The sequence below is a fragment of the Salvia hispanica genome, chromosome 6 (genome assembly GCF_029641045.1).
Source record: "Salvia hispanica isolate PSC_SH4W2 chromosome 6, Shi_PSC_v1, whole genome shotgun sequence".
In the NCBI taxonomy this organism is placed as follows: Eukaryota; Viridiplantae; Streptophyta; class Magnoliopsida; order Lamiales; family Lamiaceae; genus Salvia; species Salvia hispanica.
This window is the reverse complement of record NC_142697.1, coordinates 46,756,118-46,768,442: the sequence shown is the minus strand read 5'-3', so window position 1 is coordinate 46,768,442 and position 12,325 is coordinate 46,756,118. Positions and strand designations below refer to the sequence as shown.

At 35.8% G+C, this 12,325-nt stretch overlaps 1 protein-coding gene and 1 pseudogene across 1 annotated transcript; both read right to left on the bottom strand.

Annotated features, from left to right (window-relative positions):
• Positions 1 to 1,985, bottom strand: LOC148924019 (uncharacterized; annotated as a pseudogene).
• A 2,592-nt stretch (positions 1,986 to 4,577) lies between these two features.
• Positions 4,578 to 11,238, bottom strand: LOC148924018 (uncharacterized). Its single transcript, XM_089061659.1, has 9 exons — positions 10,707 to 11,238; positions 10,309 to 10,404; positions 10,051 to 10,158; positions 5,869 to 5,976; positions 5,683 to 5,778; positions 5,425 to 5,532; positions 5,195 to 5,296; positions 4,906 to 5,106; positions 4,578 to 4,796 (listed from the first exon to the last, which is right to left on the bottom strand). Exons 1-9 carry the CDS (start codon positions 11,229 to 11,231, stop codon positions 4,578 to 4,580), a joined length of 1,563 nt encoding a protein of 520 aa, XP_088917785.1. The 5' UTR covers positions 11,232 to 11,238.
• Positions 11,239 to 12,325: the final 1,087 nt, after the last annotated feature.

Below are 12,325 nucleotides of genomic sequence, written 5' to 3'. Positions count from 1 at the left end.
TTAGAAGCCCAACATATCTTCTAATTGCTTCAAGTCAATAAGAAGATCTGAATCTTCTTCATTTAGAAGATCAACCTCGGCCGCCCTCTTCATCGACACAGTCTCAGAGGCCGGAACTGGAACTGGAACTGGAATAGCTTCGTAACCGCCGTAGAACGGCTCCAGAGTCGGAACAACGCCGGGGTTTGCAAATGGAGCTTCATTTGCCGGTGGCAACAACTGCAGGGGCGGACGCAGAAAAAAAATTTAGAAAGCAATTTATGTAATATTTGGATAAAATTGAAAACTCGTAAAGGAAAATTATAAAAAAATATATATATAAAATTACCGTCTCTGCCTCCATTAGTTGGTGAAATTCAGAAGGGAACATATCTCCATACTCCTTCATCCAGTCAGGCCTAGCACCTGAAAATTCTCCGCCGTCGAATTTCAGTCTCTTCATATCCGAATCCTCTCCATTTCGTAGAAGATCGACCTCCGCCCCCCTCTTCATTGATACAGTCGGGGAGGCCGGAACTGGAATTGTAGGCTGAACACATTAAAAAAATTATTAGTATACTACGTAACAATTTGCATAAATTTGTTAACTCTAACATAATTATAAAAAAAAAAGTACCTCATTCGTGTCCGGCACAAATCTTTCATAATTTAAACCATCGTCGTACGATTCTGGTTGTGCACATTGGACTTGATAATCGCCGTTAAAAATTCCCTAAGGAAAACGCAGGAAAAAAAAGTTGAGTAACAATTTGCACAAATTTGTAAACCCTAAAATCAATTATTCAAAAAATAAGTACCTCATTTGTTTCCGGCGCGAATCTCACAAAATTGCAACTCTCACAATTTGACTCCGGTTGCATAGCCATAGCATCATTACAGTCACCGTAACCAATCGCCGCCGGTGACTTCACAAAAAAAACAGATTATGATATGTAAAAAGTTCCAAGAAAATTAGGTTATAATACGTAAAAAGTTCCAAGAAATTACTAAAAAAAATAAACCTAAATACCTGATTTGTATAAATTTCCACACTCTAATATAATTAAAATAAGTACCTGATATGTGTCCGGTGCAAATCTTTCATAATTTGAACCATCGTCGTACGATTCTGGTTGCGCACATTGGACTTGATAGTCACCGTTAAAAATTCCCTAAGCAAAACGCAGGAAAAAAAAAATTGAGTAACAATTTGCACAAATATATAAACCCTAAAAAAAATAATTAAAAAAAAAAAATAAGTACCTCATTTGTTTTCGGCGCGAATCTCACAAGATTGCAACTCTCGCCATTCGACTCTGATTGCACAGCCATAGCATCATTAAAGTCACGGTAACCAATCGCCGCCGGTAACTTCACAAAAAAATTAGATTATGATACGTAAAAAGTTCCAAGAAAATTAGGTTATGATACGTGATAAGTTCCAAGAAATTACTAAAAAATAAACCTAAAATACCTGATTTGTGTTGTGATCGGATTTGTCCTTCTTCTTGACAACTTTAGTGATCTTACACACGACGAGATCGGCTGCGTTTGCTCGGCCGCTCTTCTTAACCGATTCCTCACTAAGAGAATACTCATGCAGTATCCAATGACCGACCCCGACGTCCGCCTTGCCTGAGTGATTGAACGTTAGCATCTTTGATTGCCCAATGATGCATCCGGTGTCGGAGTTTTGGATCTTCTTGGGGCCCGTCTGGCCGTCCCACGTGCCCTTCCCGGCCCTTCTGGAAACCCTCTTCGAATTCGAAGGCCTAATAAGCTTTGTGAAGGCGTGGATGGTGTACCTGATCGCGCCCTTCTCCTCGGTCTTCGAGTGAAAAGCCGACTCGATGTCGCTGAAGACCTTCCACGGCTCGCACGGGGTGTTCTCGCCGTACATCTGCTTCTCGACGATGCCTTCCCATTCGAGCTTCTCTCCCTTGGCCCACGGCAGCAGGTAGGCTTCGATCAGCTGCTCACCGGTCGGATTGAACTCCATTCCAATCGGAAACATGAACATGATTGCTTTTCTTTCTTTCTCTCTCGTGTTTGCTTTGTACGTATGCTCTTGTTTGCAAGTGTTATATTCAATGTAACATATTTAATTTATATTGTAATATTTCTTGTTTTCAAGGGTTAGAGATGTTAGCTTCATCTTCGGAATCGGGATAATATATAGATTTTAGTTACCATATATGTACAATTTCATGTGTTTCGAGTTGTACTTAGAGTTGTATTTATGGTAATTTTTTCAAGAAATTGTATGAGTGATTTATCCGCTTAATATATTTTGCTTAATAATTTATAAATTAATCAAAGCTGTTATTTTATTAATTTATTAATCAAAGCTTAATATATAGTGTTACACATTATATAGCCGTAGAGGGTTTATGTGTTAGTTTTAATTTATTTAAATTATAGAATCTGTGTTAGTTTCGCGCGTAATCCCTAGATTTTTTGGATAATTAATTAATTTCCTTTTTTTTTAGATTCTAGTAGTGTTTTTAGCTTTTTCTCTCTGAATATTTTCTCTCTCATCCAATCGGTAACACATTTATATAGGTTTTATGTGTTAATTTTGAATTATAGATTTCTAATTGTATATTTTATTATGCTATCAATCTCATTAATTAACATAAAATAAACAAAAGTGAAGCTCGGAGTAAAATATGTGATCCCATTAAATATCTCATTTCTTATTTTTCATTCATCCGTCAATAAATGTCTCATTTAATTATGGACGTCAATAAACGTCATCTGGAAGATCTACATCTGCCGTTGTCTTTCCACTAACATTTTCAGCCCATTTTTTTTTACATTTCTAAAAACTCACGCCAGAACCAAAGTATACAAGTATTAGGGTAGGGGGGAGTATCATTTATAATAGGTTTAATTAATGTTATTTCATACTTGGATATAATTTCCTAAAATTTAACTGTTCATTGTTAGTTACAAAATGTAAAGTGATTTATAGAATTTGTTTTTTCACTTGTTTAAGCTATTCGATAGTTCTTGTTCATATTGAAAAGTAAACTTACTTTTGATTGAAAGACAATACTGTAAATTAAATTAAATGTAAAATCTTGACCTATCTCAATGGACATTCACATAAAAGTTCCCCACATTTATCTTCACCAAGTGTTATACCGTATAACATTTAATGTTGTCCCTCCCATTTTTCTTCACGCCCTATTAACTATACCTTGGCAGGCGAAGCAACGAGTTTTGGCCCACAAGGGTCCGGGTATATATATAATCACTCATCAGGATGGACATGAGGCGATTATATAGGTCATTCATATAGAAAACTCGACCTACTCAATACATATACACGCGACATGTACTGATGCATCTAGACATCGAAACAAAACAAAACAAAGCACGTTGATCAAAAATCACAATTCAACTGGAACATTGTGAAGGTATTCAACGATCATCAATATGCGCATATCACGTTGAGTGTTCTAGTCTAATTGCCTTTTTGAAATAAAACCTGTTGGATCGGGCTTTTTCAAATGTTTGGGCTTTACTTTGTTGGGCTTGAAGTCCTTCTTTAGGATTCAGTATCTCGGCCCAATGGACATGGCTTTACTAAGAGCATCCCCATCCGTGCTCTTAGCTAAGAGCACGGAAGTGGGCCCGGACCCACTTTTACTCCTTGTCCTTACCTAAGAGCACAACACCCACATCCGTGCTCTTAGATAAGGACAAGCTCAAGGGTCCCACCATTCTATTATTCAATTTAAATACTCCAATTATTAAAAACATTTCTACATTATAAAAATACATTAAAAAATAAAAATTACATAATTAAAATCCTAAAAAATAAAAATTACATAATTAAAATACTAAAAAATAAAAATACATAATTAAAATCCTAGAAAATAAAAAAATACATAATTAAAATCCTACAAATTAAAAATTACACACGTGGGGAGAAAATGGGAGTATTCATAGATGAAAATGTGAATTTTGGGGGAAAAAATTGAAAAATAAATTAAAAGTGGGGAGAAAACGGATATATTTTTTTGGGAAGTGGAAAAATATTTTTTTTTATTTAAAAACATTTTTTTTAATTAATTTCGCATTTAAAAAAAAATTAAATAAGCCAACGGCTATGCCGTTGGCAAATAAGGCGACGCCACGTGTGCTGATCAGCGGCACGGACGTGCTCTTAGCTAAGAGCAGCGCCGTACCGCTGGCACGGACAGACACGCTCCATCAGCGGACGGACGAGGCGGTGCTCAGCGGCACGGACGGACGAGCACGAAAGTGTTTACCGCTGCGGATGCTCTAAATAGCTATAAAATTAAACATACTTTTAAAAAAAGTTACTCCTAATTGGGAATGAAGTAACTATATATATACCTAATTGGAGAGAAGACTATTTGTTTAAATTTAAAATAAAAAAATTTATATGAACTTAAAAATTGGGAATAACGAAGTTGTTAATTAATCGGTCCAAAAAAATAACTATCGATATTTGATTACTAACAATTTAATTATTCTTTCCAAAATATGTACACCGCATAAAAATATACTAGTACAGTAATGTTATTACAAATTCAAATAAAAATGGTGAAAATTCATTGCTAAATTTAGAAGCCCAACATATCTTCTAATTGCTTCAAGTCAATAAGAAGATCTGAATCTTCTTCTTTTAGAAGATCAACCTCGGCCGCCCTCTTCATCGACACAGTCTCAGAGGCCGGAACTGGAACTGGAACTGGAATAGCTTCGTAACCGCCGTAGAACGGCTCCAGAGTCGGAACAACGCCGGGGTTTGCAAATGGAGCTTCATTTGCCGGTGGCAACAACTGCAGGGGCGGACGCAGAAAAAAAATTTAGAAAGCAATTTATGTAATATTTGGATAAAATTGAAAACTCGTAAAGGAAAATTATAAAAAAATATATATATAAATTTACCGTCTCTGCCTCCATTAGTTGGTGAAATTCAGAAGGGAACATATCTCCATACTCCTTCATCCAGTCAGGCCTCGCACCTGAAAATTCTCCGCCGTCGAATTTCAGTCTCTTCATATCCGAATCCTCTCCATTTCGTAGAAGATCGACCTCCGCCCCCCTCTTCATTGATACAGTCGGGGAGGCCGGAACTGGAATTGTAGGCTGAACACATTAAAAAAATTATTAGTATACTACGTAACAATTTGCATAAATTTGTTAACTCTAACATAATTATAAAAAAAAAAAGTACCTCATTCGTGTCCGGCACAAATCTTTCATAATTTAAACCATCGTCGTACGATTCTGGTTGTGCACATTGGACTTGATAATCGCCGTTAAAAATTCCCAGATTCTGGTTGTGCACATTGGACTTGATAATCGCCGTTAAAAATTCCCAGAGGAAAACGCAGGAAAAAAAAGTTGAGTAACAATTTGCACAAATTTGTAAACCCTAAAATCAATTATTCAAAAAATAAGTACCTCATTTGTTTCCGGCGCGAATCTCACAAAATTGCAACTCTCGCAATTTGACTCCGGTTGCATAGCCATAGCATCATTACAGTCACCGTAACCAATCGCCGCCGGTGACTTCACAAAAAAAACAGATTATGATATGTAAAAAGTTCCAAGAAAATTAGGTTATAATACGTAAAAAGTTCCAAGAAATTACTAAAAAAAATAAACCTAAATACCTGATTTGTATAAATTTCCACACTCTAATATAATTAAAATAAGTACCTGATATGTGTCCGGTGCAAATCTTTCATAATTTGAACCATCGTCGTACGATTCTGGTTGCGCACATTGGACTTGATAGTCACCGTTAAAAATTCCCTAAGCAAAACGCAGGAAAAAAAAAATTGAGTAACAATTTGCACAAATATATAAACCCTAAAAAAATAATTAAAAAAAAAAAATAAGTACCTCATTTGTTTTCGGCGCGAATCTCACAAGATTGCAACTCTCGCCATTCGACTCTGATTGCACAGCCATAGCATCATTAAAGTCACGGTAACCAATCGCCGCCGGTAACTTCACAAAAAAATTAGATTATGATACGTAAAAAGTTCCAAGAAAATTAGGTTATGATACGTGATAAGTTCCAAGAAATTACTAAAAAATAAACCTAAAATACCTGATTTGTGTTGTGATCGGATTTGTCCTTCTTCTTGACAACTTTAGTGATCTTACACACGACGAGATCGGCTGCGTTTGCTCGGCCGCTCTTCTTAACCGATTCCTCACTAAGAGAATACTCATGCAGTATCCAATGACCGACCCCGACGTCCGCCTTGCCTGAGTGATTGAACGTTAGCATCTTTGATTGCCCAATGATGCATCCGGTGTCGGAGTTTTGGATCTTCTTGGGGCCCGTCTGGCCGTCCCACGTGCCCTTCCCGGCCCTTCTGGAAACCCTCTTCGAATTCGAAGGCCTAATAAGCTTTGTGAAGGCGTGGATGGTGTACCTGATCGCGCCCTTCTCCTCGGTCTTCGAGTGAAAAGCCGACTCGATGTCGCTGAAGACCTTCCACGGCTCGCACGGGGTGTTCTCGCCGTACATCTGCTTCTCGACGATGCCTTCCCATTCGAGCTTCTCTCCCTTGGCCCACGGCAGCAGGTAGGCTTCGATCAGCTGCTCACCGGTCGGATTGAACTCCATTCCAATCGGAAACATGAACATGATTGCTTTTCTTTCTTTCTCTCTCGTGTTTGCTTTGTACGTATGCTCTTGTTTGCAAGTGTTATATTCAATGTAACATATTTAATTTATATTGTAATATTTCTTGTTTTCAAGGGTTAGAGATGTTAGCTTCATCTTCGGAATCGGGATAATATATAGATTTTAGTTACCATATATGTACAATTTCATGTGTTTCGAGTTGTACTTAGAGTTGTATTTATGGTAATTTTTTCAAGAAATTGTATGAGTGATTTATCCGCTTAATATATTTTGCTTAATAATTTATAAATTAATCAAAGCTGTTATTTTATTAATTTATTAATCAAAGCTTAATATATAGTGTTACACATTATATAGCCGTAGAGGGTTTATGTGTTAGTTTTAATTTATTTAAATTATAGAATCTGTGTTAGTTTCGCGCGTAATCCCTAGATTTTTTGGATAATTAATTAATTTCCTTTTTTTTTAGATTCTAGTAGTGTTTTTAGCTTTTTCTCTCTGAATATTTTCTCTCTCATCCAATCGGTAACACATTTATATAGGTTTTATGTGTTAATTTTCAATTATAGATTTCTAATTGTATATTTTATTATGCTATCAATCTCATTAATTAACATAAAATAAACAAAAGTGAAGCTCGGAGTAAAATATGTGATCCCATTAAATATCTCATTTCTTATTTTTCATTCATCCGTCAATAAATGTCTCATTTAATCATGGACGTCAATAAACGTCATCTGGAAGATCTACATCTGCCGTTGTCTTTCCACTAACATTTTCAGCCCATTTTTTTTTACATTTCTAAAAACTCACGCCAGAACCAAAGTATACAAGTATTAGGGTAGGGGGGAGTATCATTTATAATAGGTTTAATTAATGTTATTTCATACTTGGATATAATTTCCTAAAATTTAACTGTTCATTGTTAGTTACAAAATGTAAAGTGATTTATAGAATTTGTTTTTTCACTTGTTTAAGCTATTCGATAGTTCTTGTTCATATTGAAAAGTAAACTTACTTTTGATTGAAAGACAATACTGTAAATTAAATTAAATGTAAAATCTTGACCTATCTCAATGGACATTCACATAAAAGTTCCCCACATTTATCTTCACCAAGTGTTATACCGTATAACATTTAATGTTGTCCCTCCCATTTTTCTTCACGCCCTATTAACTATACCTTGGCAGGCGAAGCAACGAGTTTTGGCCCACAAGGGTCCGGGTATATATATAATCACTCATCAGGATGGACATGAGGCGATTATATAGGTCATTCATATAGAAAACTCGACCTACTCAATACATATACACGCGACATGTACTGATGCATCTAGACATCGAAACAAAACAAAACAAAGCACGTTGATCAAAAATCACAATTCAACTGGAACATTGTGAAGGTATTCAACGATCATCAATATGCGCATATCACGTTGAGTGTTCTAGTCTAATTGCCTTTTTGAAATAAAACCTGTTGGATCGGGCTTTTTCAAATGTTTGGGCTTTACTTTGTTGGGCTTGAAGTCCTTCTTTAGGATTCAGTATCTCGGCCCAATGGACATGGCTTTACTAAGAGCATCCCCATCCGTGCTCTTAGCTAAGAGCACGGAAGTGGGCCCGGACCCACTTTTACTCCTTGTCCTTACCTAAGAGCACAACACCCACATCCGTGCTCTTAGATAAGGACAAGCTCAAGGGTCCCACCATTCTATTATTCAATTTAAATACTCCAATTATTAAAAACATTTCTACATTATAAAAATACATTAAAAAATAAAAATTACATAATTAAAATCCTAAAAAATAAAAATTACATAATTAAAATACTAAAAAATAAAAATACATAATTAAAATCCTAGAAAATAAAAAAATACATAATTAAAATCCTACAAATTAAAAATTACACACGTGGGGAGAAAATGGGAGTATTCATAGATGAAAATGTGAATTTTGGGGGAAAAAATTGAAAAATAAATTAAAAGTGGGGAGAAAACGGATATATTTTTTTGGGAAGTGGAAAAATATTTTTTTTTATTTAAAAACATTTTTTTTAATTAATTTCGCATTTAAAAAAAAATTAAATAAGCCAACGGCTATGCCGTTGGCAAATAAGGCGACGCCACGTGTGCTGATCAGCGGCACGGACGTGCTCTTAGCTAAGAGCAGCGCCGTACCGCTGGCACGGACAGACACGCTCCATCAGCGGACGGACGAGGCGGTGCTCAGCGGCACGGACGGACGAGCACGAAAGTGTTTACCGCTGCGGATGCTCTAAATAGCTATAAAATTAAACATACTTTTAAAAAAAGTTACTCCTAATTGGGAATGAAGTAACTATATATATACCTAATTGGAGAGAAGACTATTTGTTTAAATTTAAAATAAAAAAATTTATATGAACTTAAAAATTGGGAATAACGAAGTTGTTAATTAATCGGTCCAAAAAAATAACTATCGATATTTGATTACTAACAATTTAATTATTCTTTCCAAAATATGTACACCGCATAAAAATATACTAGTACAGTAATGTTATTACAAATTCAAATAAAAATGGTGAAAATTCATTGCTAAATTTAGAAGCCCAACATATCTTCTAATTGCTTCAAGTCAATAAGAAGATCTGAATCTTCTTCTTTTAGAAGATCAACCTCGGCCGCCCTCTTCATCGACACAGTCTCAGAGGCCGGAACTGGAACTGGAACTGGAATAGCTTCGTAACCGCCGTAGAACGGCTCCAGAGTCGGAACAACGCCGGGGTTTGCAAATGGAGCTTCATTTGCCGGTGGCAACAACTGCAGGGGCGGACGCAGAAAAAAAATTTAGAAAGCAATTTATGTAATATTTGGATAAAATTGAAAACTCGTAAAGGAAAATTATAAAAAAATATATATATAAAATTACCGTCTCTGCCTCCATTAGTTGGTGAAATTCAGAAGGGAACATATCTCCATACTCCTTCATCCAGTCAGGCCTAGCACCTGAAAATTCTCCGCCGTCGAATTTCAGTCTCTTCATATCCGAATCCTCTCCATTTCGTAGAAGATCGACCTCCGCCCCCCTCTTCATTGATACAGTCGGGGAGGCCGGAACTGGAATTGTAGGCTGAACACATTAAAAAAATTATTAGTATACTACGTAACAATTTGCATAAATTTGTTAACTCTAACATAATTATAAAAAAAAAAAGTACCTCATTCGTGTCCGGCACAAATCTTTCATAATTTAAACCATCGTCGTACGATTCTGGTTGTGCACATTGGACTTGATAATCGCCGTTAAAAATTCCCAGATTCTGGTTGTGCACATTGGACTTGATAATCGCCGTTAAAAATTCCCAGAGGAAAACGCAGGAAAAAAAAGTTGAGTAACAATTTGCACAAATTTGTAAACCCTAAAATCAATTATTCAAAAAATAAGTACCTCATTTGTTTCCGGCGCGAATCTCACAAAATTGCAACTCTCGCAATTTGACTCCGGTTGCATAGCCATAGCATCATTACAGTCACCGTAACCAATCGCCGCCGGTGACTTCACAAAAAAAACAGATTATGATATGTAAAAAGTTCCAAGAAAATTAGGTTATAATACGTAAAAAGTTCCAAGAAATTACTAAAAAAAATAAACCTAAATACCTGATTTGTATAAATTTCCACACTCTAATATAATTAAAATAAGTACCTGATATGTGTCCGGTGCAAATCTTTCATAATTTGAACCATCGTCGTACGATTCTGGTTGCGCACATTGGACTTGATAGTCACCGTTAAAAATTCCCTAAGCAAAACGCAGGAAAAAAAAAATTGAGTAACAATTTGCACAAATATATAAACCCTAAAAAAAATAATTAAAAAAAAAAAATAAGTACCTCATTTGTTTTCGGCGCGAATCTCACAAGATTGCAACTCTCGCCATTCGACTCTGATTGCACAGCCATAGCATCATTAAAGTCACGGTAACCAATCGCCGCCGGTAACTTCACAAAAAAATTAGATTATGATACGTAAAAAGTTCCAAGAAAATTAGGTTATGATACGTGATAAGTTCCAAGAAATTACTAAAAAATAAACCTAAAATACCTGATTTGTGTTGTGATCGGATTTGTCCTTCTTCTTGACAACTTTAGTGATCTTACACACGACGAGATCGGCTGCGTTTGCTCGGCCGCTCTTCTTAACCGATTCCTCACTAAGAGAATACTCATGCAGTATCCAATGACCGACCCCGACGTCCGCCTTGCCTGAGTGATTGAACGTTAGCATCTTTGATTGCCCAATGATGCATCCGGTGTCGGAGTTTTGGATCTTCTTGGGGCCCGTCTGGCCGTCCCACGTGCCCTTCCCGGCCCTTCTGGAAACCCTCTTCGAATTCGAAGGCCTAATAAGCTTTGTGAAGGCGTGGATGGTGTACCTGATCGCGCCCTTCTCCTCGGTCTTCGAGTGAAAAGCCGACTCGATGTCGCTGAAGACCTTCCACGGCTCGCACGGGGTGTTCTCGCCGTACATCTGCTTCTCGACGATGCCTTCCCATTCGAGCTTCTCTCCCTTGGCCCACGGCAGCAGGTAGGCTTCGATCAGCTGCTCACCGGTCGGATTGAACTCCATTCCAATCGGAAACATGAACATGATTGCTTTTCTTTCTTTCTCTCTCGTGTTTGCTTTGTACGTATGCTCTTGTTTGCAAGTGTTATATTCAATGTAACATATTTAATTTATATTGTAATATTTCTTGTTTTCAAGGGTTAGAGATGTTAGCTTCATCTTCGGAATCGGGATAATATATAGATTTTAGTTACCATATATGTACAATTTCATGTGTTTCGAGTTGTACTTAGAGTTGTATTTATGGTAATTTTTTCAAGAAATTGTATGAGTGATTTATCCGCTTAATATATTTTGCTTAATAATTTATAAATTAATCAAAGCTGTTATTTTATTAATTTATTAATCAAAGCTTAATATATAGTGTTACACATTGTATAGCCGTAGAGGGTTTATGTGTTAGTTTTAATTTATTTAAATTATAGAATCTGTGTTAGTTTCGCGCGTAATCCCTATATTTTTTGATAATTAATTTCCTTTCTTTTAGATTCTAGTAGTATTTTTTACTTTTTTCTCTCTCAATCTTTTCTCTCTCTTCCAATCGGTAACACGTTTATATAGGTTTTATGTGTTAGTTTTAAATTATAGATTTCGCGCGTAACCCATGATTTTACAGATCATAAATTTCCTTTTTTTTTTGGATTCTAGTAGTATTTTTTGCTATTTGGATAAGATTATTAATTTAAATAAATAATTTAATTTAATAATGATCACGACGTTTAATTATTAATCTGTTCGATGGTTTGCTAATTAGATAAATGGTATATTGCTCAACTTGAGAAAGGTCATTAGCTAATTGTATATTTTATTATGCTATCAATCTCATTAATTAACATAAAATAAACAAAAGTGAAGCTCGGAGTAAAATATGTGATCCATAAAATATCTCATTTTTTATTTTTCATTCATCCGTCAATAAATATCTCATTTAATCATGGACGTCAATAAACGTCATCTAGAAGATCTACATCTGCCGATGTCTTTCCACTAACATTTTCAGTCCATTTTTCTTTACATTTCTATACACTCACGCCAGAACCAAAGTATACAAGTATTAGGGTAGGGGGGAGTATCATTTATAATAGGTTTAATTAATG